The 27,706-nt window shown below is 39.5% G+C and overlaps 1 protein-coding gene across 1 annotated transcript; it reads left to right on the forward strand.

Annotated features, from left to right (window-relative positions):
* The first annotated feature begins 4,137 nt into the window (after window positions 1–4,137).
* TRA2A (transformer 2 alpha homolog) lies at window positions 4,138–27,706 on the forward strand. The gene is made up of 8 exons (XM_031590104.2): window positions 4,138–4,388; window positions 12,886–13,019; window positions 13,901–14,072; window positions 18,092–18,280; window positions 25,020–25,135; window positions 25,661–25,768; window positions 26,485–26,552; window positions 26,726–27,706. Exons 1-8 carry the CDS (start codon window positions 4,353–4,355, stop codon window positions 26,734–26,736), a joined length of 834 nt encoding a protein of 277 aa, XP_031445964.1. The 5' UTR covers window positions 4,138–4,352; the 3' UTR covers window positions 26,737–27,706.

Raw genomic sequence — 27,706 nt, forward strand, 5'->3', positions numbered from 1 at the left:
ATTCTAACGCCGTAGTATTCAAGTATTCACGTAAGTCAGATGTATGCACAGAGCTGTGCCAGCAAGTTATTCTTCCTACAATGCTGCATATAAGGAAATTGGTATCAATTAACCAAAGGTGAAGGTGTGGGCACCTTCAACTGTCATGTTGCTGTGATCAGAAGTACTTTTAGTTTACTGAATCTCTTCAGGATTCTCTATATCTAGACTAGCTCTCATACCAGTTACCAATCAAGTAACTCAAGTTAGTGTATTAGAAAGTTTTGCTTGCAATTTTGTTCTGCATGCATAGCTTCACCTTGTAAAATAAACAGAGATGCAGAAAGCAGTGTTTTCAGCTCCCCACATGTGCATTTCTTCCTTCATTTCCAGTGCTTCTCTGAATCTATTTGCCGCCTCTGAATTTTTCAACCTTCTTTTCTGAATGGATTAGACATGGGAAAATGCAGCATTTAAATCTGTTGCTCCAGCAGGAAGAAAAGGATATTAATGTGTCAGAGGGGTTGGTGGCCTATGCCTAAGAAAACAAACAGAACTGGGGGTAGGTGGTATCCCAACAGACAGCAAATCAGACATAAATGCAAATATTTACTTGTATGAGTTTTCTGATGTTGACTAGTCTACAGTGCTTTATTTCAGTCTTGCAAGGCCTACTTTGGAAAAATGAATTTTTCTTGCTGGTGTGAAAAATACTGGTGTTTACCCAAAGGCCCGTTTCAATTTGGAAAATTATGCAGTTATTGAGCTAGATGCTACATTCCTACAGAGAAATCAGAAGAAGCTGTGTTAAAGGAATTTTTAAAATTTTTGATTATTCAATCTATCCCATGGAAAAAGTCTTTTGCTAAATTACACAACACTGACAAGAGGGAAAAATTAAGACATGAAATATTTCATAACTAAGCTTTTGAGTGAGCAGACTGATTATATGTTGTGCAGCACCAATAAATTTGTTGGTAGAATTATTTTCCAAAGGCAAATAACCTCATCACATTCTGTAAGCATTTTCTCATTAATAATTCCTCTCCTAATATCAAGAAAAGATCAAAAACAACAGCTGAAATGGACTTCACATAACAAATGTACCACAGCTATTTACTGCCATTTATTGCTGTACTACTTGCCCAGTGATTAATCCTTTATTTTCACAGACACACAGTGAGCAGCTGTAATATCTTTGCAAATATAAATTACATGAAATTTAGAGCTTGAAAGGGAAAGAAAGGGAAATCTGTCAATAGTGTAAGCACAAGAAGATTCGCTGTGATGGGGTTGGAGAATTAAGATATCTGTCTCTGTTATAAATGTATCCTCTGTTCACAGGAACTCTCAACTACTAATAATATTTTTAATTCCTATTGCCTGAAGGCCTCATGCATTTGGTCATCCTTCATGAATGTGCATCTCATCGTATGCTCTTTCTTTTTATCCTCACCACCTTATAGATTATAAAGTCGAACCTGAAATATACAGATAATATCAAATAATTATCAATTTTGTACTCCAGGAAGCTGTTATTGTAGGTATTGTAGGAAATGATGAAGACAGACTGGTTATGGAAAACACAGAGTGCTTGCAGTTTTCAATTTAAAATGTAAACCTGATTAGTCTTTTTACAAGTAGGTCTTTGTATCAGTTTCCACTTTTTTTTTTTTTTTTTTAAGCTTAACTATCAGAATATCTTAAAATCCTGCTGGAATTAATATTGGCACTTAGGAAGCACTGTCACTGTACACTGTGGCTAAATCTCACATATGTACATGTTAATGAGAATATATTCCTGTCTTATGTTTTCTTGCCTCATTTTCCTTCCCCTCCCACTTTTTTTTCTAACTGTGATTATATTTTATATATATATATATACATATATATATATATATATATATATATATATATATATATATATATATTTTTTTTTTCCCCACTGTGTTCTTGGTTCCCTTTTTTTCCACTGATCCACCTGGTGGCAGAAGACTGATAAGCATCTTTGTGTTAGAATTAAGTGTGGCTTTTGTGTCCTTTTCCTTTTGTTCCCTCTGCTTATATGCAGCATCAGCTAGGATCAGGATCGGATTATGCCAGAACAGAATGCAGTCTCGTAGTAGGATATATGCTCATTAATAGAGTTACACTGGGAAGGGGAAATGAGCAAACCTATCTACTGGAACTGAATGGAGCAGAGCTGGTATAAAAGACATCATGACGTGGATTAAGAATGTATTTTGGAAAGTTAGACAACAGCAGTGTCTAAAACACAGCCTAGCCTTTTAGGAATGACAAATTAATTGCAATTAAACAAGGTTAAGGAGTTAACTAAAACTTTTCAAAGAAATCAAAAACAAGAAGCTTTCAGTCAAATGAAACATTTCAAAAGCCTAGAGAATGAAGATCTTTCTGATATACCACCTACTTTTACAACTGTAGTTTTAGTTAGTTAAAATATTTGCTTCTGATTCTCCGGGCAAAAAGAGGAAAGGCTGGCATGTAGAGTCCCAGCCTTTCATTTAATCAACTTCACTGATGGGTCAGGTGTAGGAAACAACACCAATCCTATGCATACAGATAAGCATACACGGTGGCTATTGTAAAGCTACAGTGCAATGAAAAGCACAGCAGTAAGAGCAGAGTGGCAACGTCCTAGACTACAGCAAGTGAAGATAAGCCCAAAAGCAGCAGCTGCTGATATAGAAACTAAGGAAAAAAAGCTGTGTACCTTTGAAAGGCCACAGGTAGCTAAGGCTCTATAGTAAAATACCCTTACCTCCACTGTAAACCCTTAAGTGAGATTTGGGAAGGGATGGATCCTGGCTCCATCCCTTCTGGTCAGTCAGGTGCATTGCATGCACTGAACTCCCCTGGATTAGCCCTACCTTCCCACCAGGTGCTCACTGTTTCAAGCTGTGACTTAGCATTTCTGCTACGGCTGTGTTGGAATCACTGCCCCAGCTGCGTAAGGATGAGCTTCTCCACTGTGGTCTGGCTGGAGTGGCTGTACAGGTGCTGCTGGAATCCTGTGTGATGGACTGGAGGAGAGCCAGGCAGAGCTGCAGGCACTGCTAGTGGCAGGAGCCCCTGGAGTGGTGCTTCATGAAGCAAGGATGTGATCTTTAGGGAGCGCTCCCCTGCTGCTTAGGCACCCTCTGAGCTCTGTTCTTTTCTGGGAATACTTGTGCACGTGATCACCTGGTTAAGCTGGTCATTCCTTGGTTACCAACGTGGTGATTTAAAGTTTTAGCATAAAGGCAGAAGTGCTTCTCAGCAGCTCTGGGAAGCTCTTAGCTTTGCAGTAGCAACCAACCACTAATCTTGACCCACTCTCCCAGCTTTCTGGTGAAAACAAAGCATGTTGAGCTATTTTGTCAACTTCAGCAAATTGTGAAGGAACTACCTGTGTGGCCTCAGTGCTGAGCCTCTGGTTCTGCAGAGGATCACTGGAAGGGGGACTGGTTTTAAACTGAGACGGGGAGGTTAAGGTTGGGTATTAGGAGAAGTTTCTTCTCAGCCCAGGGAGGTGGCGGACTCACCGTCCCTGGAGGTGTGCAAGAACCATGTAGACGTGGCACTGAGGGCACGGTGGGCTGGTGGTTGGACTGAATGATCTTAGTGTTTTTTCCAACAACCTTAATGATTCTCTTCTATGAAATTCTGGATAAAAGAAAATTGTCGTGACTCCAAATTAAAATGTAAGCTTGTCTTTCTTAAAATTTTCCTCATTTGGCTTTTTTTTTTTTATTATAATGAAAGCAACGTTCCAGCCCTGTAAATGGAGTAACCATTTGTTGTCACAGAAGACTGGTACCGGTGGCCTGAACGCGTTCCCATTTAAACGCCTTTCTAGCGGTGCAGAGCTCAGGGGAATTCAGTAGAAAGGGGCGGGGGGTGACGTTAACGAGAGACGAGAAGTAACGTCGTGCGGTGCGAGGCCTCGCACAGCGTTACCGGCCCGCCGCGTCCTCGCACGGCCGCCGTGAGGAGGCGCGGACCCCGCGCTGCCGGCCGGGACTCGGGACTCGGCGGCACGAGGACGCGGCTGCGCGTGCGTGACGGCCGCCCCGCTCGGAGCCCGTCGCAGCCGCTCGTTGTCCGCCGGCGGCGCCTCCTTTGTGGCGGGCGGGCGGGCCGGGCCGGGCCCCACCCCCGAGCCGTGTCGGGCGCAGACGAAGCGGAGGCGCCATTTTGCGCTGCTGCGGGAGACGGGTCGGGCGGCTTTGGCGGGAGGGAGGCGGACGGTGGCGGTAGGGATAGCGTTAACCGCGGTAACCATAGCGGTAGCGGCGGCGGGTGCGGTCGCTGCTCGGGACTAGCGGCTAGCGTCCCCGTTCGCCCGGCCCCGCGGTCAGGACTTTGCCGACATGAGCGACGTGGAGGAGAACAACTTCGAGGGGAGGGTGAGTGGCCGTCCCTGCCGGGGCCGTGCTGAGGGCCGGCCGGGCCCGGGCGGGGGGCGGGGGCGCCCGGTGCGGCTCGGGCGGAGGCGGCGGCGCGGCCGTGTCTAAAATGGCTCCTTGGGGAGCCCGGCTCCCCCTCGCCCCGTCGTCCTCGTTTATTTCTTTTATTTCTCTTACGGCGGCCCGGCGCGGACCGAGCCCCGCCGCCTCGGCCCTCGCCCGCTTCCTCCTCCCCTCGGGCTCCGTCCCATCCCCCTGCCCGGGCTGCGGGCGCTGCCGCCCCGCTCCTCCCTCCCCCCCGGCCCGGGCTCGCCGAGCCCCGTGCTTTCTCCCCGCTTCTCCCTTATTTCCGTCCCTGCCCGTCGGCCCGGGCCGTCCGCCCCACTCACCCCGCGTGCGGCCCGAGCCGTGCCCGCCCGGCCCCTTTGTGAGCGGCGCCGCTGGCGGCAGCGCCGTCCGGCCGCGCAGGGATCCCCGGAGGCACGGCCCGCCTCGGGAGCCGCGCGGCGCCCGGCCGTGTAGCCGAGGGCTTTATCTCAGCGCGCCGCTGCGGTTTTGTAACGCTGTTAGGCCCGTGTCTTCTCTTCCCCTGCCTCCCATTGCTGCGGTTTCTCTGTACGCCTATAATAACCGGGCCTTTCCAATTTCTGTTTCGTTTTTTGTTTTTTTTTTGTTCGCTTTTTTTCCCTAGTGATGATCAGGATAAGCAGCAATTAGAAGCTGCTTGAAGCAGAATTAAACGTGCGTTTTTCTCGCTCCATCACTGCTGACTTTTTTTAATTTTGCAGATTTTTTGTTTGCTCCCTCACTAAGAATTGCTTTAGAAGAACACCTGAGCATCCTTTTGGTGACTTTTTCTGATGAACCAGTGGTAGCAGCTTTTTGCTTCTATCAGGTTGTTGCCTGGAGAAATGAACGTTTTAAAAGAGCAGAGTCTTATTCCGATAACGATCTTTACAGAAATGTGCTTATCCTTTTGCAATGTTAGTTTAAAAAACAAAAACAACAACAACAAAAAAACCCAGTCCCCAGGCTCGGTGTGTTTTACCTGGCTGTGCAGTGACTGCTGCTGGTTCCTCAGGTGAGGTAAACAAAATCTGTTCTTGTGTTAATTGCTACACAGAGGTGGCCAGTACCTGTGCTCTTTCCAGTTAAATGGGCTGATCTCAGGGGGAAGCCAGCCAGGTCTAAGAAAGCTGAGCAGCGTGTGTTCTTTGTTGTTCATTTTTAAGGTTTATTACTCTAGTCACATCATCTCTATCAAGATTTATATATATGTATATATTCTTTATATTTCGGCAGCTCTTGGTTTTTGATTGAAATATTTATGTTAGGTTCCTTAATGGTTCTCTTGTTAGTGCTAAAGAAACAAGTAGAGCTCAGGATTTCTGCATACGTTCTGCCAAATGTAGAAGTGAAATAGCATTTTGACAGTACATGAAGTATGAGGAGTCCCACATAACAGTTCTTCTGTTACTTCTCAGTTGGCTTATGCTTTATTTTTTTTTTTTGAGGTGGAAAGTCTACCTGTTGGAAAGAACTGCTGACCCTATTATAAGAGTTTTTCTTTGGAAAAATTGCATTCTTTTCACTCCCCAGTACTGGAATTTATGAAACACTCGCATGTGAGTGTCTCATTTTTTAAATGCAGCTGAACACAATGGCAGATAATTGATTCCTTCTCAGCATTTTTTTTGTTCTAAATAAGGATGTTCCTAAGTAGTTCTTCTACTTTATTTCAGTAATGCATTTTTGATAACGCTATTAAAATACTTAGAAAACCTTGTAGTCTAATATATTTATTTATTTTATTTTAACTGAAAATAGTTGCAGGCATAAAATTAAACGTGTAAATTTGTGGGAGGGGGGGATTTGGTGTTTAATTGGATGTTCCTGATCAGACCAGAACTCTTAAACACTTGGATGTCCTAGTGGTTTAGTGTACCATGTGCAGGCACATGGCATGAGGATTGTGTGGCCTAAGCCTTCACCGGGAGAAGAAACAGAAGAAATGGGGTGGGTCTGAGGGGTGGGAGAGCATTTGTGAAGAGCCTGCTTTCCTCAGGCTTACCACAAAAGAGGTGTGAGTGCCTTTTTGAGTTCCTCCCACCTCCCTCAGTACCCACTGGAGTGGTGTTTAAGGAGGCCTCGTTCTTGCAAGTAGCAATAGTCTGATGCTGAGGTGAAGGTACTGATTGAATGAATAGTAAGCAAAAGATTCTTTCAAGCACATCCTAGTGTAAGATTAGTTAGAAAAGCTTTCCTGTTTTGCTTATTACTTGTGAATAAGTTTCATATGTGATTATTGATAGTTGACTTAATTTTCTACTTTTTTTTTTAATTTGTAAATTTTAGAATCGTTACCATCATTTAATATGTAGAGGAGATTCAGGATGATCTCAGAAGCAATTTTCCAGCAAGGCTGTGTAGTTTGTGCTGTCTAGGAAACTGCTTTTCTGAAGCATTGGATAAAACCATTGTAGACATCGGTAGGGATTTTTTAATTGTTGTTACTCTTGAGCTCACTCATTTCTTTAGTGACTACTTTTTTTCAAAGCAACTGTTAATCAGATATGCTTAGGCTAATTAACATCTGCTCTGGTTTTGTATTATTTTGCTTCAACTTCAGCAAGTTTAGTTGCTGGTTGAACAGAACTTCTCCACTTCCTCCCCAAAAAGCACGGAAACATGGTGATTTAATAGAAATTGCTAGAGTAGTTGGAAACGTAATGAACGTATTAGAATTAAGTTTACGGGCTTAAAGGAGGAAAATGATTTGAAGTCATGTTTATATGCAGTGACTTGAGTTTTGGAGCAGTTAAAGATTTTATCAGTGTTCATTGAGAGCAGGTTAGGTAGATGAGGCTTTTTATCCTGTTGTTAGGTAGCAGGCAACTTGAAACAAGGATTTAGGTGTTATTTCCTTTCATCTTTGTCCTTATTTGCAATAACATGTTCATTCAGTGCGTATTCTGTGGTGCAACTTCATTGGAAGCTTTGTCTGAGCAGTGAAGGACTGGCAGTCTGAACAGAGCTGGGCAGTAGCTCCACTTGCAGCATTGCAATGAAGGCAGAACTCCAGATTGATTGCCCTTGATTCTCATGAGATGCCTCTTCTTGCTCGCTGTAAAATCACAGTGATCTTCTAAAAAAGCACTTGAAGTATATATTGCTGCTAAAGGAAGTATATATGTAATTCCTATGTATGCAAGTGGCTTTTAGACCTGCTAATCCCAAGCTTCATGAAGAAAATATTGAAGTTAACGTATGTTCTAATGTTAATTACCTAAACCCAATCAAGCTTGCAGTCATTTTGATTCAGACTAATGTAGTGGCAGTCTGCTACCTCAGCAGCAAGGAGGCACACTGCTTTGAGGTACAGGTGTGGCTGTGCTCATGCTGTGTAGTTCTGCATTAGCTTGGAGAAAGCGGTCATGGTGTTTCTGATGACAGGCATGGAAAGGAGACTTCTTAGGCAACTTGATCACTTTTTTTTTTGTTTAATTGAGCTTGAAGTTTAGGTCGGTACCTGGGCAAAAGGCTGCCTACTGAACCCTTCCCTGAGCAGGTGTATATTCAGCCCTCAGTGAGAAGATGCAGAATTATAATCTGCAAAAAAATAATTGCTGAAGTTTTTTTTTCTTATTTGGAGTAGTGTCATAAATGAATGCATAACGCTTGTTGATGCTGATGACTTTTTAAAGGTGTCTATAAGGCAGCACAGGTTAATTTTGCTTTATAGAAAAGTTTATTGCTTACACACATTCATTAAAACATTTATAGAAGAATAGCTAATAAAGGGATTAGTTTGATTAGTATAGAGTAACAGGTCATAGCATTAAACAAATATTATTTAACTTCTCTTGTGACCTTCATGTTGGTAGGCTCCTGTCGAAGCAATACCTAAAAAGTAACTCTCATCTCAAAGCTTTGCTACTGAATTGATGGATTCATCCAGTGAATGTAGGATGATATTAAATTTGCTGCTTTTCTGACTACTTACACTTTTCTGTCCCCTTATAAAGTTGGACTTCATTTATTTTTGGCATTTGAATAGGAGTTTTTTGGCAAGATTTTTATGAAGTCTGAGCTTTTGTTTTGCTAGCTCAGTGGTGTTGCTAGGCTGGTGTCTGTCTGCTTCCATCCCTCAGCCTTAGGTACTTCCTAAGGTTGAATGAAGCACAGCTGAAATTAGTGTGATTTCATGATTTTTTTTTCTTCCTATTTTACTTCCTGTATTTTGTTAACAGAAAGCCTAGCATAAGCCTCATCTTAAGCCTCAGAAGTCTCACTGTAAATTTTGATAGCCTCGTGACAAACCTGTTCTGTCGTACCCTGAAGTGATAACACCTGAGGTGAGGTGAAACATGACACAGTGAGGGTGAGAAGTGGTTTAAAAGAGCTATTTTTGTCATCTTGCTGTCTTTATCATACCCTCTGATGTAGCTGGAAACCTAACAGTACTTCGTGAAGACTTTAGCAGTTCTGCTCACTGTAGAACCGTTTTGAATACTTTTTTTTTTTAAGGAATGCTTATATTTGAAATCAGCATTGCTGCTGAAGGATGTGAGGAAGACAAATGAGAGAGCAGTTGTACCAGTGTGGATGAAGTGCTTTGGCGTCTTGCTCAGCTGGCTGATGGGGAGCTGTCGATGAGTTATTCAGTGCCTAGGTATATGTGATTGTTAGATAATGGTAAGAGAGGACTTTTCCTGTCTGTACCACTTGGTTTCATATTGGTCTTTCTGGAATAAAGAGGGTGTGAAGAATGGAAGATACTGTTTGGCTTTGGAGTTGTCATCCAGAGAATCAGTAGCTGAAGCTGCAATCTTTAGATTGCATTCACCTACAGCAATTTTTGGCTCCTAGTTCTTGATTAATCATTAATCCCATTTCCTACTATATGCTGAGGGTATTGCAATGGGATGTTCTGAGGAGCACACTTTTTTTTTTTTTTCCATTTTGCCATGGGAAAAGAGTTACTTGCACATGTATTCCCTTTGAAAGAGAAACTTGATCTGAAGAATATTAGGCAGTTAGCTGGCCGTCTCTTTCCCACAGGCTGTAGTGACAGCAAATCTAGATACTTGGAAATGGTGTCAGTGAGTACCTGCATTGTGAGTTTGTGAGGGTGGGAGCAGTGACTGGGCAGCTGCACAACAAAACAGAAGATGCCTGCTGTCACTCGTGAGATTGTTGTGGGGTGAGAAGCTGAGTTGAAAAAAATGCAGTCTAATCTATGGCCTTCAGGTGGCTGAGGATCTGAGAGCAGAGAGAGAAGTAAATGTTGAGGATGCAGAGAGAAAGTGTAGCTTGTTCTCTTGTAAGTAGTAATCAAATTCATTTCTGGGTAAATACGGAGCAAAGATCAGAGTATGTAAATTGCTTGAAGTGTAGTAAGGGATATGAATGCTTTGGATAGTAGAGGTGACTATTTGCTGTTGTTAAAGATGACATAAGAAAAAAGTGTAACATAGCATTCTTTTTGATACTGCAGAACGGATATAAATTGTTAATGCAGGACTGTTGGATCTGTCTAACACAGTCTAAGAGTTACCTTGATTATTTCCTTATGGGGAAACAGAGGAGGAAAGTTCTTTAAAATCTTACTTTGTGACACTTTGAAGCTCTGAATCTCTTAATCCTTACCTGTAGTCTTGCTAATATAAATCTTATTAGGTGCTTTTTCAGTGTCTTCCTTAAGTCCTTAAACTCTTGCAGCTTATTATGATTCTCTTAGTCTCTCCTGTTGAAGAGCACTGTAGGAGGTATAACTAGGTGGTCAGTGTTGCATCAGAAGATGAGATGTAATTGCCTGCCAATGCCACACACAGTGCAACTGCTAACAGGTAATCTCTCTTTAGCTGCAGTTTACACCTACAGTAAAGTGAGGAAGTTTGAAATGTATACAGACTTACGCTGTCACCTCTGTTGCTCCACTTCTAAGGTTATGTCTTTGCAAATGCAGCCTCTGAAGGGCTTAAGCAACGAGCTCTGAATGAACGTGACCTACATGGAATAATGTAATATTTGCTCTCGGCAACTTCGTATGGACTCACTGTCATAACCGGTGCTATTAGAAAAAACTGTGGGTGGTGTCAGAAGATGCTGCAGGTGAATAGATAAGGATGCTAAGCTAACTTTTTTTCACGTATGGGAATTACCAGGTCCTTAATACTTTTGGTACCTCCCAACAGATCTGTGACGTGACTTTTTTTCCTTTTTTTTTTTTTTTTTTTTTTGCTGCTGCTGTTCTTTTTGTTGTTTCTATCATTCTTATTGTTCAAGAAGTGATCTTCCAAATGTAATAAGAGTGGGCAATATAATATCCTCACTTCTTTGCCTTTTATTGGAAGTTTTAATTTATATCTTGACAATGAATGCATTAAATGCTTTTCTGTATTGCTGATCACTCTTATTGGGGGGAGAAGAGGGACCAGTGGAAGTAACTGCCAGAGAAAAGAGAAAATGAGAGCTACTGCTCTCATTGAGGAGAGGTACTTAAAAATCACATTAGTGCCCCTAAAAGGATATGTATGTGTTTGTATATATTTATACACATATATATTTTTGTGAACAGTCAATTTTAGATGTAAAAATATAAACATCAAAATTCAGTAATATTGAAATGTGCATCCTTCCTCCTATTTCTGTGACAGCCTTGTAGCTAGATCAGCAGTTAGCTGGTTTAATAAGAGAAACCTCTAATGCTGTGGTTTTCATGTCAGTGTAGCCTTTGCTGGTAAGTTTAACATGCCTGTCATCCCAGTAAGTGATGTTCTCCTTATATCCCATGTCCTTTTCATTGAGGTGAAGGGCAACAGGTAGTGTAACTGTAATGCTTGTTAGTAAGACATCTTTCAAGTTCCATTTTGTGCGTTTTTTTATTGTCTAGAAATGCGAGGAAGGAGCCCTTTGAAAAATGATTTGGGTTCGGAGTGCTAACTGTGAGAGGAAATACAAATCTGAATTTAAAGAATAATAAATAAATTGAGAAATACGTTCTGTGGACAAGCAGGAGGGGAAATGATGAAAATAAGAGTGAAATGTCACTTGTGGGAGGGGAACTTGCTATGCTTTTTTCTGTTAAGAGTTCTGCACAATTTTTTGTGATGATGTAGATATTATAGATACATACAGATTATATGTGTAGTATTCCATAGTTCTTTTTTATTGCTGAGCTCCCTAGAAATGCTGCATACTAAAGTGTGAGGAAATCCTAACCTGCTCTTTGTTTACTTGTTTTCTTAGTTTTTCTCGTGTGCACTATCATACAAGAAAACAAGAAAGTTGTGTATTTCATTGGATTGCTTTGAACTGTTGTATTATGTCTTTTTTTTTTTTTTGTGGATTAAGTTGTATGCAAGAAAAACAGGATAACAATGAGGAAGAGAAAGTAGGAAGAAAATTTTGTCTTGCATATATCTATGTGCATGTATTGTGCGAGTAAGTATGTGCATAGATAGATTTTGACTGGAAATTGTTGGCCATTCTATTGAACTGAGAGTGTCTTAGTAATAATGTGTAGGAGTAGAATTTGGGATATTGAATACTGAGAAAACAGTTGCTTTTCTAGGGGGGAAATTCAGTTGCTGGTATCAGTATTTTAATATATTTGTGCTAAGTAGTCTTTTAGTTCATTTGTGTATCTTACAAAGAATAACAAGTTTGAAAGGGGAGGAGGGTAGTTTTGAAAATACAGTAAAACACTGAGAACTCAGTAAGCTTATTGTTAGACTGTAGACACTTATACAGTTTTAAAGCTTTTTTAAAAAAGTTGTTTTATAAAGTAGTTTCTTGCACTTTTACCTGCTGGCTTTTCAATTTGGTAGATAACATCTGAACTCCAGCAGAGTTTTATAATCCCCACGTGCTTAAATATACTAAATGTTCTTTTTCCATTAAGGTTAATGTTCGTGAAGAAATTGAAGAGTTTTTTCCAAGAATGTGGAAGATAAATCAAGATAAAAGAAGGCTAATGAAAAGTATTAAAGATCAGAAAATTAAAATTGAATGGGGGAAAAAATTGAACAGAAGATTGGTCAGATAGAAGCACTTGAATGTTTTTTTAAGGCTATAATGAATTGTTTGAATTGGGGAAGAATACACGAAGTATGAAAAATGAAAAACTCAATGAAGAATGAAGAAAAGTAGAAAGCAAGAGTGAAGTAGAATTAAAAGAATCTGGAAGAATGAATGGGTCCTAGGTTAAGTAAATGTATGGTTTATGTTCCAGTGTCTGTATGATCAAGTTGTAGATGAATTTGCATGATTACTTAGTTAATAGAGAACTGGTGATCTGGTTTGAGCAGGGATCTATTTGAGGAAAGCATACAATATTAACAGTGGGCTAGCAAAATGAAATTTGTTCTGGAGGGTATTCCCTAACCATTTGTTTTTCAGGAGCAATCAATATAATAGAATTATTGTACTTTAAATGTTAGGAGTTAGGCATTTATACAACCAATACCATTTGTAATACTGTTCTTTTTGTTAGGAGTCTCGCTCCCAGTCAAAATCCCCAGCTGGGAGTCCTGCTCGTGTAAAATCGGAGAGCAGGTCAGGATCTCGCAGTCCATCAAGAGCTTCCAAACATTCTGAATCACACTCTAGGTCAAGATCAAAATCGAGGTATGTCTGGGAAGTAGTTCAAGTTGATTCAGTATTATTGCTGTTGTTCATTGTTTTGTTACATTACTGAGATTTTTTTTTCCTCTTGTAAAAGTTACAAACTTTTTAGAGGGTGTTAAGAAGGCCACGTTAATTTGCATGTTGGTGGCAAAGACTGGGGGAAGATCCCTTAATAATAAAGCGTTTGTGTATAAAGAGGAAATAATGTAAATAGGAGTAGCTGTGTAGAAGTCACGGCTAAAATAAAAAGATTTAACCATTCCTGAGAAGGGAAAAGAGGTTACAGTTCACGTATTTGAAATCTAATGTCCTCTTTGCTCAAAAATCTTTACGGGGAGGGTCTTGTGTGTGCATCCTTCGTGCAGGTTAGAAGGAAGACTCAAGCGAAAACCACAGCAAAAGTAGCCTGTGTTAGGTAAGGGTTAGCTCTGTATTGGAACTACTGGAAATGTTGAAGGATAATTGCTTGGGGCAGTTCTTGACATTTCTTCACTGAAACAGTGAGTCTTTGTAAAAACAAAATCTGAAAACTACAGCTAAAGTTGGGCATGGGTACCTTCTTGATTTACCTGGGTTTTAAAGTTTAAATTCATTTTTGAATCACTTCATCTCCCTGTCAGTGTATACCTGTACAGGCAAAGTTCTATAGCTTTCCCTTTTAAGGGAGCTGTAAAATAGAGAGCTCCGTCAGAGTACGGGGAGGCGTGTGTGCCTCTTTTCTCTAAATGTATCTTAAAATATTTTTCACTTCAAACAACTATTTTAATTGTAGTGAGCCTCAGAATTGAAATGAATTTGAGGTTTTTCTCTGGGAAAAGTAAGGCTTACAATTCTATATGCTTATGTGCATATGATCTAACCGAAAACTTTCTTTGTTGAAGATCCAGGTCCAGAAGACACTCGCACAGACGTTACACTCGCTCCAGATCCCATTCCCATTCTCATTCCCATAGGAGACGCTCTCGAAGCAGATCGTACACGCCAGAATATCGTCGTCGAAGGAGCCGTAGTCATTCTCCAATGTCCAACAGAAGAAGGCACACAGGCAGCAGGGTATGTCATGTTCAAGGCTGAGTATTAACAAGACGGTTGCTGCTTTAATACCAGTGTAATCCGAGTTAACTGTAGGCTGAATGTGATTTACTGTCTTGTCAGTGGAAGATCGGGGAGTTGGGTTTTGACTGAAAAAATGGGTTGGAAACAGCAAAGTCTTTCCACTGGGCCCTTACTATTTGTGCAAGTTAACAGACAGGGCAGATGCCAAAAACCATACCATTGCAGTTCAGTGTAGGCAGATTGTTAGTGTCTACTTCCCTTGGCTCTAAATTTGGACTTTTTTATTTTGCTCCAAGCATATGCACCCTTCACAAAATAAGATCTTCTCTGGATACAATGAAACAAAACAAAACAGTGTAGATACCTACAAGATGGACTAGAGAAATAAAGGAACAAACTTCTGAAGTGTTCTTGTTTATAACAAAGTCTATAATGTTGAAGGTTGCTTGTGATTTTATACCTCTAAATAATGAATTGGGTTTAACTTGTATATACCCATGCACTGTTAGCTAATGTGTAAATCTTAATAAGCTAGAAAAGAAGTTATGAAAAGGACCAGTAGGCCTCTGAGAATTCTTATGGGAAATAAATATAGTCTTTCTGTGGCAGAATAGGAAGTGTAAGTAAACCAACTAAGATGCAAGATACTTCTTGTATGTCATTCTGAGAGATTTCCCCCAAAGTCATTCCTTGTTCAGCACCTTAGGTTCTGTTTTTGCACTGCTTCAAGCCAATCAAAACAAATGTTGCTGCACAAATCTTCTTCCTTGGTGATATCTGTGATACTTTCAGTTTTGATGTAGTTTAGTTTCCCTGAATGTATTAACTAGTTTTGCTCATCATGGTGAAGCACCTCACTAGGACCAGAGAATACCAATGTGAGAAGGAAGATGAGTGTGTGGAAGACAGCAAGACTACACCAGTGCTAGTTAATGTACAGAGTCTTAAGCTGCTGTGAAGCAGAATTTGTTGTTAAGCTGTTTGTGGATCATTGCTGGTGTTTAATCATGATGTAGTAAATATGAATCTAACGTCTTGAAAAGTTGGAAGGAATAACTGAACTTCAGAAGGCATAGCAGATTTCCTGGTGAAAGACAAATGAACCTACCTTATTACTTTTAGAAATACTAGGATGTTTTGCTCTAAATAAATTTTGTTTTTTTTTCTTGGAAATGACTCGGTGACTCTGTGAAACATGAAACTTCTTTTCAAAATGAATTCCACACTAATTCTGAACAGTAGTTCTAGTAATGTCAAAACAAAATAAAGCAGATTTGAATTCCTTAAATGCAAGGTCCTACAGACACCAGAGAAATTTGTGACAATTTTGCAACTTCTGTTGACCTGGGTCTGTGGAGGCAGTACAAAAACGTGATACTAAAGGTGTCTTTTTGTCATCCTCCACTGAAATCTATCTAGTGATGAATGATGCAACTGTCTCTTGTTGCTTAGGTTGCACAGACTGATACTCTTATCTCAGAAAAGGTAATTAGGTTTAATTTTGAGTCAGGATGTATAAGAGAGCAATCCTGAGGAGTACTGTATGTAGAGGCTTGTCTAAGCAGTGATGTAAAAGATTGTGAGGTCTCATTGCACTTGTGTTTCAGTGGATGTTGATGCCACTAAATTATTAAATAGCCTTAAATGAGGGGGAATAAAAAAGAAATGTAAACTCTCTAATTGAAACTTTAAAGTGACAGACTGCCAGTTTTTGTTGTGCCATTTAATGTGATGAGGAGTTGTATGAAGTTCATGTCCTAAAACTGAAGTTTGAAATTTGGCAAATAGAAAAAGCAAATAGGCAAATATTTTGTCCACTATTTTTTACAATGGGCTCCTGAACACAATTCTGAAAGTGGAAAAATCCACACCAATTTGAAATGTAGCATTACAAAAATACAGAAAGATAGGATGTGAGTGTAGGTAAATCACATTCTTCATCCCTCTTCTGTGTCTTGGTAGATGAGGAGAGTTTGTCAGCAAGCTGTGAGGGTTTTTTTGTCAGTTTTTAAAATATTTGGAAGTGTGCTCCTGTTTAAGAAAAATGAGAGTTGTGCTGTAGCAGTGCTCAGGAGATGCTTTACTGATGAGTCATCCAGACCTCTTCCTTGTTGAGAATTCCTTGGCTGAACCTATGCTCTGCTCTTAATAGCAAGTGGAGTGGTGTGGAATACGGTTTGTTTACTGAACTTTGTGAGATAATTTTTTCTCTGTTCAGTCTTCTCTTTTTTTGGTGAGGGAGAATCCTTTTAAAAAGAGAGTTGAGTTAAATCTTGATTCTTGCAACAAGAGCTAAGCTAAGTTGCAGATTTCCTGATACAAGAAACTGATGGGCTAATTGAACATGCTCAGGTGAAAGCAGGTGAGCAAAGCTTTTAATGTTCTTCAGCATCCTTGTGACAATAACTGTGTATGATGCCCCTATTTTCTACATGGAAAAATATTATCCAGATGCTTTTTACCTCCTGCATATAAAAGATGTGCTTATCTCAGTCACAGCTGGCAAACTAATGCTATGGTTCTCCTGAAGAGGAGTTTAAGCCTTAAGCAGAGCCTTGCAGAGTAAACTTGAGCATACAGGTCATAGGCATGTTTGTCCTTATGTTTTGCATGCTGACTCCCAGAGCTCTTTATATCAAAATCTGCATGTTGCGGGTTAAAATACAGGTACTTATGTGCATACTCCAAAATTTTGGTTTAATTTAGTTATTTTTTTAAGTTTAGATTTCAGCTAGGGACCATGGAATACCTTGGCTCAGCCTTTAGTGTCAGCTTGCTTCCTGTCTGTGCTTTAAAGCAGAAATTTCCTTTGTTATGGAAGTTTTGAAATTGAAGGCTTTACTTCAAAATTGTCATCTAAAAACTGTCATCTTGGTATCCAGAACAGAGTTCATAAAAGAACATGTGAGAAGAGCGAAGCCTCTTCATTCTTCAAGTCACAATGAAAGGGAAGCTCTGAGGCATAAATTACTGTGCACTAGTGGCTCTGAAAATCTGAAACTGAAACAGAAATTTCAGCTGTTAACTTCCCATTAGAATTTCAGCAGGAAAAAATGAAATCCCTATGCCTGTTGCTCTTATTTTAAAGTATTCTAGTGTAGCAGGTGCCAGGAACTTAACTGAAAGGGAAAAAAGCTAACAAAAAACACTCCCCTTATGTTGATAAAGGTAGCCCTTTAGGGATTGGCTTAATTCTTGAGGCTTGTAGAGAAACTTTGAACCTAATAAAAAGATGAATTGCATTACCTTGAGCAATTGTACAATTCCATGTTTGACTTACTTTAGTTGAAGTGTACAAATAGTTCAATCTCTTGCATCATGTTAAAGGGGTCTAGAGACTTGTTCTAAACAAGTGCACGTGCTTCTGAATTAGTTCGATAGAACCAGTATTTGCTTCTGTGTAGTTAAGTTGGTAATTTTGATCCAGTTTTATGGGGCAGAGAGAAAATTTTCAATTTAAATACTAACCTTTGCTGTATCTGAAGGGAAAATGTTGAGGTGAGAAGGAAGTATGCAGTTCTGGTAGAAGATGAGTTAAAGTTCAGCTGTTCATGCTGACAAGCTCAAGTGTGTTTATTGTATGAAAATAGAGGCAGCGTCCACCTTTGGCATCATTGGTGACCTTGTGGGAATGTTAAAGATGGGAGGGAGTTTGGGATGACTGGCCCGTTTTTAGCACCCTTAAATATCCTGTCTGCATCTTGTTGATGATTCAAGTGAGAAATACTAGTGAAACAGTTTCCTGTTTGCTGCATCTTTTCTGTAGCTGTAATACCTCATGTTTCTGAAGTGGACTATCAGTACAACTTGAGAAATTTACCCTTGTTTTTTTCTAAAATAAATATCAGGAAATTCGTTACATTTTGAAAGTACCTTAAGATGGAAATGTTAACTCTTGAAGTATTAAAATGTGTAATGAACTATACTTAACTTTCTTCATAAAAAGTTGAGAAATGTATATGTGTAAATGCATGACTTGTTTTTTATTAACTGGTGTTAACCTCTTATCTTACCAGGCTAATCCAGATCCAAATACATGTCTTGGAGTGTTTGGTCTCAGTTTATACACCACTGAGAGAGATTTGCGTGAAGTCTTTTCTCGTTATGGACCTTTGACTGGTGTCAATGTTGTGTATGACCAGCGGACTGGACGATCAAGAGGATTTGCTTTTGTTTATTTTGAGAGAATTGATGATTCTAAAGAGGTAAATTCATCATTTACTACGTAAAAATCAGTGTACTGTTTGTGTATCGTCTTCACAAGTATCTTTGTAAAAAATTCTGTGTGTGTTCACTCACAGAAGTTCTCTATGAAATCCATTTCAAATGCTTTCTTCAAACCATCCGGCACTTCTAAACAGATTAAGAACACAAGTTCGATGTTCAGATGCTCAAGTGAAGTTTGAGGGTGGAGTGTTGTTTGTATTGAATCACTAATAAATTTGGCAATTTGATTTCTTAATCTGTTATTTCAAGATGAAAATCTTCAGACAGATTTATAGAAGAGTTATAGGATTTTTCAAAATTTTTGAAAACTAACTCTTGAAAATAACTTTCTTTATCAAAATTCTAAATATTTTCTTCACCATTCTCTTTGGAACTGTGTTGTGCATTTGAGACTGTTTTTGTTTTGAGTTAGTGGCTAGTTAGACAAATAGCTGTGTGTGTCGGGACTAAGTGTCCATTAGTATAATTGATGTGTAAGGAAGCAATCAAAGAATCTGAACAGCAGTCTGCATTATGGTTCACTACATTAGGATTTTTTTTTACCTGTATAAGGATGCAGCAAGGCTTACTAATTTAATAAGATTTATGAGTTTGCTGTTAAACAAATAGATGTATTCTGTTTGTTCTGACGAAATAAAAAAGTCCCTATATTTCAATCAGCATGGGTATTTAAGCATACGCTTCTTTTTAGTAACATTGCAGCTACTGACTTGAATGTTATACCTTCTTCATGGAGATATCTCTTCCTTTCTTATGGATAGACTTAACACCTGACTGTTTATCCACAAACATGGACAGATGTTTCAGATATGCTGTTTGATTCTGTTGTCACTAGGTAAAAGTATATTCATGATGTGTGGGAATGACTTCTGTCACTTAGCACTGCAGGATGGGAGGATGACAGCTGTGGACCTACTGTCAGTAACTTAAAAATGAAAACTGCTGATGGAAGTTGATGTTACTTAAAGTCATGAATGACTTAGTTGGGTTAGATGCAGTTTTGAACTTTAACTCATTTCTGGTGTGATCCTACAAGCAATTGTGATAGAGCAACCAGCTGTAGATGATGATGAAACAAGACTTACAGTGAGCCAGTTTATGACAAGCATAGAAGTTGTATGTGTGTGATTGTTGCAGGTTATAGAAGTGTAGCAAGTGAAAAGAGCTGGAAGCTTCCTTCAGCTTCCCTTTGTTTCCCCAGTATCACCTTGAAAGGTTAAGAGAGGAGTTAATGGGGTGGATTGCTGTCTATTCATATTTAGTCCTCTCTGTGGTTCTCACTTCTTAGTCTTGTGTTTCTTTGCAGCCTGGTGGAATTCTGAAGCTGTGACTGTTCTGTAGTGCAGTCAGTATCCAAAACACTTGCATGTTGTTTTGTAGCATTCATGTGCTAGTTTTGTCTGTTTTAAAACTTCATGTCTTTAGAACTACTTTTTTCCTAGTTGTCATTGGCAGTGGTCATGCATGACACCATACATTTTTTAAAATGTTCCGTGTAAATACCATGAAGTAATTTGTTTAGTATGAAGCTACTTTGGCAGAAACTACAAAATTGGAATGCAGAGGAAAAAAATGGGATATTACATGCAGAAGCAAAAATGCAGTAATAAAGATAAGCACTGTAAGTAGGAACTAAAGTAACTGGGAATGTAAACAACTTTTCCCATCTCTACTTTGCTGTATTATTTCAGTTTTGTGAGTTCCAAGTGGTGGGAGGTTTTTCGTCCCTCCTCCTCCTCCCATCAGCTCACTGGGGAGAAAAAATGTCTTCATTCGACTTAATTTCACAGATCATGAGGGTAGATTTGAAGTGGCAGTAAGTTGGAAAAGAGCACGTAGCTATAGGCGTGAAACTGACAGGCCCTGGAGGAGGACTAAGAGGCGTGGTATAAATCCTTGGGGAAGATGGGTAAGATCTGAAAAGCTGGGTGTGCTAAAAGTGATGTTACTTGAGCTGCTTCTGTTTTAGGTAAATACATTTCCTCTTTAGAGAAACAATAAAATAAACCAAACCTCTGAGTAAAGGCAATGTAAAACTCCAGGTAAGAAGTGGAGTGGAATTCCTGTCTTTTTAAAGCAGCCATAGATGGATTAAATAGGTATAGAAAAACCCTGGCAAGAGGGGATAATCACTAAGATTTCACATCATCTTTACTTCTACCCTTCTCAGAAGGGTGCTCGAGAAAGCCTTTAAGCTGGCGTGCTTTGAAGTAGTGTTGATATTCAGATCGGACACCAAAAGAGCTGTGAGTAGTTGTCTTTAAACTTTGCGGTTTGGTCAGCTGCGGTATTGTGTGGGTTCTCTTGCAGCTGAAATCCTGTTGGGATTCTTTGTTGTCACTAGTAACCTTCCTTAAAAATCACATCAGATATTGAGCTGGTGAAATTGTTACTGTGTCTTGCTTGTTTGTGAAGTTACATTTTGGTTTCTTGAAAGCAAGAGAAGTAGTATTTGGTATTGTTTTTGCCCTGGTGTTGCAAGGTCTTGTCTTAGGTTATCATCCTTCTGCTAAGACTTCAGAGCCACACATGAGGAGTACAGCATTGCTGTGTGAAGAGCCAGACTTGTAATCTTCTGTGGAAGACCTCTTTCTGCAGAGTGATGTACTTTGTTTTGCAACGCTAGCACTGAACTGTTTTGCATTGTTTTAGCTAAGTTATTCACTTGTCCATCATGTTAGTAGTTCAGGATTTTTGTCTTCTTACAGAAGAAATACATGCTGTGTTGCAAACTATGTATTAGAATGGAAAAAAAAAACCACCTTTGAGGCAGATTGATTGTCTTGGGTCAGTAATAAGAGGATCACAAGTAAAAGGCTTGGAGTTGTATGGAGGTGATTCTACATTTACCAGGGATTTCATTCCAGCTTTTCAGTCACTTGTCACACAATAAACTAGTAATTGTTAAAACTGAGGCTACTATGAATGCACTGTCTGTACAAGGAACTCATCTGTGAAGCATTAACTACAACAGCTGTTGGCAATATGGAATTTTCAGTTTCTCATGCTACTTACATGCTATTTACAGTTTTGACTATGTTTCAGAACACTTTTCTGAAGTAGTGTATATTGACAAGTAAGACAGCTGAACCTCTGACATAATTTGTTGCCTAAGATTATAATATTTCCAAGTTTTTGTGTGTTTCTTTGTTCATTTGTGCAAGACATTCTGTGGTGCAGGCAGAGCAATTTATAAGAGTTGTTATTGACCAAAACTTCTCCCACTGCCTTAAGTGATGTTTTCGGCATCAAGAGGACTCTCGGTAAACCAGAAAAGAACGTGAGAACATCTCCCATGTTTGGAATTGGAGTTGTGTAAGCCTGGAATTAAGGCTCCTGGAGACCATGGGATATCAGTAGATGTTAAAGCTCAGAAAATGGGAAAAAGCAGAAGTTATCGCCAGTATTTTGATTATATTTAAAAATAAAAAGCAACAGTAATGTCTGTTCATCCCATGCTTCACCCGCAATTCAGTAGAGGTGATCTTTTTACTGTTGATGTTAAGTACAACGTAGGAAGGATTTGGGGCCATAAAGAAAATAAGATTTTTAGATCCTCGAAATAGATTTCTTTTAAAATGAGTTGTAACATAAGATGTTCGTGTTTGGCTATTTAAATATATTCAGACTACTTTCTGTAAGCACTTGGACATTTACAAAATGCCATGTACTGTAATACACATTGAATGAGTTGAAATCTGTTAAATTCAGTGTTTTCTGTTTCTAGCCGATGGAGGTTGTGACCCAGTAGTTTGGGAACTGCTCATCTTGACAAATTAACAGCTTACGAGTAGTAATTCAAAAGACCTTTATTGTTAAGGGTAGATTGTTCTAGGTTTAAAACTGTAATCTGAGATTGAGTTCCTGCTTGTGTTGTTGCCAAGTCTTATTCTGTTTCTAGCCCTCCATGTACAGGTATATAAACTGGTATGAAGTCAGTCTTTCTGCATTTTGCAGCCAAAGCTAATAGTGCATGTTCATGTGAATCCTGTTTGCTTGCTTGCTTACTGTCCTCTTGCAGAAGCTGTGCTAGTCTTTTAACAGTGCTCAGATATTTGGAAGAAAACCCAGGCTGGAATAAAAATAGATTTGTCAGTTAAAGGCTCCTGAGAGGGTATTATATGCCTCTAAATCCCAATATAATATGATTTTTTTTTCTTCAGCATGTTTTATTTGATGACCTGGAAAATATACTTCTGATTTCTAGACAGCATTTGAGAATGATTCTTGCATTGTTGACCCAAGTGTGCAATGTCTTTTCACTTGGGCATCTAAATGCTCTGCATCTGTGCACGTACCAAAGCGGCAGGAAAAGCGAGCAGAGATCTGTTCTGAATGAAACACGCTTCTCTAACAAAATTGTAAAATCCCAGATTTAGTTATAAGGTGCTCTTAGTTTGAGGCGAAAATGAAAATGAGTAACATTTATGATTCCGGTCTGTGTTCAAAACAAATATGTGATGCCACATGTCTGAAATAGTTTTAAAATACAAGTGCTGGTAGAAGCACAGCACTCATTAGCTAGTTAGTGCTTGGCTTTGGGGCGTGAAGGTGTGTAAGCTGCAGTTGTGAGGGACTGAATGTGAGTGGTGTTATCAGTGTTGTTGCTTTCTTGCAGCTTGAGGGTGAAGATAACCGTGGAAAGCTTCATGTGCCTATGTATCTATTAACATTTTGGCTAACTTAAACTTTATAGTTATCAGTTATTGCTAACAGCTGTTGAAAGCAAATACAGTGGAAGTTTTACCATTGAGTAAGACATCAGACATTGTGACCGGGGCTTCTGGGTTCCATGCAGACTGGGAACTATCAGCTAATCTTCATCTGTTGAAATGTAATACATTTCTCAGTACTGTGACGATGAACCATCAGATTTTGTTATCAAAAGTAACTTGTTAGCTGTCTTGCTGTTATCTTGCTCTTCTCTGCACCACTCCCTATGTCAAAGAACTGTTTTGTTTTTTTTTTTCCTGTAAGAGGTGTTTGTTCTTTTAGCTAAATGAAACTAGTGCCAGATGGATCTGGGTTTCAGGTGGCTGTCTGTCAGCTCACTGCATGCTGGGGATCAGACATGAAAGTGCCACGAAGCAGAAAATTCCTTTCTTTTTAGGATGCATTGTGTATTGCCAAACTTCTAGAAAGATGCTTTTAATCATAAAGTTTGTATTTCCACCAGCTTGTTTGCAGCATTGTTTTGGATTTGTAATAACTCACAGTATGAGTGCACAGAATTATTTTAATTTCATTCATCCTTGTGCAGCAAGATGTAAAAAATTAAAGACTAGGAAACTGAAGTTAATGAACAAGTTTTGTTGAGAAAACATTGTCGTATATGTTGAGATGTGATGTGCTCTTTGACTCAGCCTTGCAGTTAGCCTAGATGTGATGTTGCTGTGTAGGAACGGCCCTCACTAGGTGGCGATATAGCACAGATGTAAACAGAACTCTTAAAGCACAATAAGTGTGGATAAATAGGCTAGAGATAGATAGCTCGGTCACTTCCAGTTTGGAGCCACAGACTGAAATAATGTGGGTGTTAGTTTTGTGTCCTCCTCTGTATAGATTAGATGTGAATTCAGAACAGTTCCTGTTACGGAGCTGGTAAGAAGTGAATTTTTGAGCAGCTGTTATACTCTTTTTTTTGTTGTTTTAGAAAAAGAGAAAAGCTGCTCTGCTCAGAGGCATGTTCATAAGCTGGGGATGTGAATTGAGTCTCAGCTAAATAGTATAAAAAAATCTTGAGTTAAACTCAAGATTGTATATCTGTCCCAAAAATGAAAATAATACATATAGGACAAGCTGCCTTGTAAAGTAGTATTTTAGAGATTTTAGGGCAGTGGAGATGGAAGGTGCAAAAACCAAAAATTTACTTCGAAAATTTTAATAACAGTTAAGTCCAACATCAGTTATTTGTGAAATGATTTTTTTCAAGTTAGTGTTCCCTGTGTATAATTCTCATAAGTTTGCTGTGGTCCTTTGGAAAAACTGCTTGCATGATTTTGGGTTTGCGAAAGGCCATTGTATTGATTCAAAGCTGAAAGGAGCGGGGTAGGACCCCCAGTGAGCGCGTGCACGGGCTGTGAGCAGCTCTGAAGGCGCGGGCTTCTCTGGCGCAGCCCCCTGTGCGTATCGCTTTGGCTGGCCGCTATTGTGAGAGCGAGTGGGGAGGAAGGTTGTAATTAGGTATCCATGTAGGCTGAACCCGCCATTTTACTAAGCTGGAGTAGGTCCTTGTAAGGGAGATGGCAGGAGGCTGGGAGAGCATGAAATGGCAGCCGACTAGCAGTAATCCGGCCATATGCACCCTACAGGAAGCCACTGTTTTGCACAGCCTTTGAATCCGCCCATCCCCTCTGGGTCAGAGCCGATGGTAGGAAAGATGTGGTTTTCAGGAAAAGCTGTTTTGACTTTATTTACCTTTTTGATGGGTAGAAGGCAAAGTCTACTACAAGGGAAGCGATTGTGCTAGTGGATGGTCCTGTGCTTTCTTAAAAAGGGATTGATTGCGTGCCACGGCGCTCGGCAGCCCTGAAAGTGCTGCCGGCAAGCGGGCTGGGGGCTGGGGCCAAGCCACCACAGAGGGGCACTAGTAGCCAGCCTAAGTAGAGTCGGCTTGGGGCTTGTTGGTCTGGGTCTGGCAGAAATCAGTGTGGTTTGTGCCTAGCTTTCCATAGGAGGTCGAAGGTTTCATGTCCTCATTCCTTCTCTTTCCCGCAGGCAATGGAGCATGCAAACGGAATGGAGCTGGATGGCAGGAGGATTCGGGTGGATTACTCCATCACCAAGAGAGCGCATACACCCACCCCAGGCATCTACATGGGCAGGCCAACGCAGTAAGGAGTCCTCATTTCCTGTGGTGGGACTAAAATTGATTTAAATGGAAAGACTGAAGTCTGGTTGAAGAAACTGTACTGCAGACTACTTACTTTATTTTTACATTTTAGAATTAAACATTTTTCCGCACAAAGGTATTAATGTAAAGTGTGTTACTGTGATTCAGATTTAAGTCCTTCTGTGGTTTCTTGTATTTTTATTCAAAAAAAACTGAATTTGTTATTTTTTTGAAAGTTTCGTCCAGCGCAGTCAGCTAATGCACCCTTAGCTTTCTGAAATACCAGGGTGCCCATTTACCTTCAATTTTAATGAGATCTAGGCTGAAAGTCTTGATGGTATTTTCCTTTTTTTGGGAGGGGAGGAGGTGTTAAGGGTTATTTGTTTGGAATGTGTTTACATGTTTAATTATTAGATTGTTTAAGGACTTTGTCTTCGGTGTCTGATTTACAATGCTGAAAAAGGTTTTTGAATGATTTAATTTGATGAGAATATAACCTGAATTACATCTTATTTTTTCCTAACAGCAGTGGAGGAGGTGGTGGTGGTGGAGCAGGTCGGCGCCGTGACTCTTACTATGACAGGGGGTATGACAGAGGGTATGACAGATATGAAGAATATGACTACAGATATAGGTAAATAATTGTTGTATTTCTCTAAAAACAGTGGAATTGGAAGAAAACAAAGTTGTCAATTTTAGATGATAGAAATGATACTCCATTTGTACCAAGATTTCTTGTGCGTGCTTGCTTTGTTGAGAGCCACCTTACAGTAGATTTTGTAATACAAGATTAAAGTACTTGTAATCTTCAGTGTTTCTGTAGTGCAATTACTTGTTAATGGGTTGTGTGAGAGGTTAATTTTGCTAGCTGGAGAAGGTATAGAACGTATACCCTCCAAATGTAGCAGACAGGAATAAAAGGGAACTCTTCCATACTGTATATAGTACCAGGAACAGCTGACAAACAGTGCTGCTGAAGAAGGGGTTATTTGTAGATGGGGTTTTTGATGCTTGACATTTCACAGATATCTGACCATTTTGAAAGTTATCTAGTTTCAGAGAATGTTGTACAACAAGAATGGTAGGCATCTGTAAAAGCACTTAGGTGTTTACAGAGCTAGTGAGAGTTTATCAAACGTGCTGTAGAGATGCATCAGGTTTTAAACACATCAGATAGAGAAATATAAAAGCATTTGTTAAATAACTGTAAGCCACAGCCAAATCAAGCAGGAGTCATTCATGCAGGTCAAGTCTTAGAGTGCTGAGGAAATGATAATGTTCTGTAGAAGTAATGTGAATGAGGCTTCTTTCATTATGATTGTTTGTTTTCTTTTTTAATTTCCTTTAAAGGAGACGATCACCATCGCCTTACTATAGCAGGTACCGGTCACGGTCAAGATCCCGTTCCTATAGCCCAAGTAAGTCAACATGATTTGAATAAATGGAATTGGGCTGGTATGACACTTGTTACAGTACTGATTGATCAGTGAGAGTTCTGAACGTGAAAGCAAAAAAACCTGGGTGCTGCAATGCTGGAGTGTGTGTGTGCTCTTAGTTCATAGTAATGATATTGTCTTTTGTTCTTTTCCAGGGCGCTACTGAAGATCAGAAGAACGAACAGCTGAGGACTTGATTTTTAAATAAAAAGTTTAGATCTTAGCTTCCCTACTGTTTTCCCTCCTTCCCCTTCCCTTCCTTGACCTCCATCCAGCTATTTTAGAAAACTTGGGTTCATTTAGAATATACATATCTTCTGTTGAAGTATTCCTGTTTTCCATCCCTCCTTATGTAATACTCTTAAATATCGTAATTGTAGTTTTTGTGTAGTATAACATCTTAAGCAAAGTTAAATAGAAAACCCAAAGTGTTGATACATTTTGGAAGTAATTCCTATTTTGTTTTTAAAACAATCGGACTCCTGGCTAATCAAAAGAGAGCAATGATATTTTTAAAGCTTGCATGTCGTATGTAATGCACACACTCAGATACTTTGATATAAACCTGCATTTCCAAGTAACTCACTGATCCTTCTGTTAAAAGGCAAACATTTTAGTTTGATAAACAAGTAACAACTTCGAGTTTTACTGTAAAGACAAATCTGTTTAGGTAGTGATGAACCAGAGGATTTCTCTTTTTTTTTTTTCTTTTTTTTTTTTTGGTCAGGTAGTTCCTTTAAGTGTAGAATATTTGAGCTAGAGGAAAAAATGGGTATTTGGCTGACTTGGAAAACAGATCCTTGTACACTGAAAATTAAGGCTGCGTTTTATAGATAAATTTCTGGATAGCTGCACAGTGGAAAATATTTGGAGTTAAAACCATAGAAGTCTTGGGATTTTTTTTATTGTGCTTAGTTAAATATTTCCCCTTAATAAGTGCAGGAGAAAACAACTATTTATTGAACATAGCAATTAGTTATATAATTTGCTGTTCACTTAAAAACAAACAAAACCCCGGAGTTTTGGTATTGCAATAATGATGAAGTTTTGTTTCCAGTCCTTTTGAAAGCATGGATGGAAAACCTGTAACTACATGTAAACTTTTCTTTCCTTTCAATAAAAGTAAATTCCACCGA

The sequence above is a fragment of the Phasianus colchicus genome, chromosome 6, assembly GCF_987193195.1.
Source record: "Phasianus colchicus chromosome 6, bPhaCol1.hap1.1, whole genome shotgun sequence".
In the NCBI taxonomy this organism is placed as follows: domain Eukaryota; kingdom Metazoa; phylum Chordata; class Aves; order Galliformes; family Phasianidae; genus Phasianus; species Phasianus colchicus.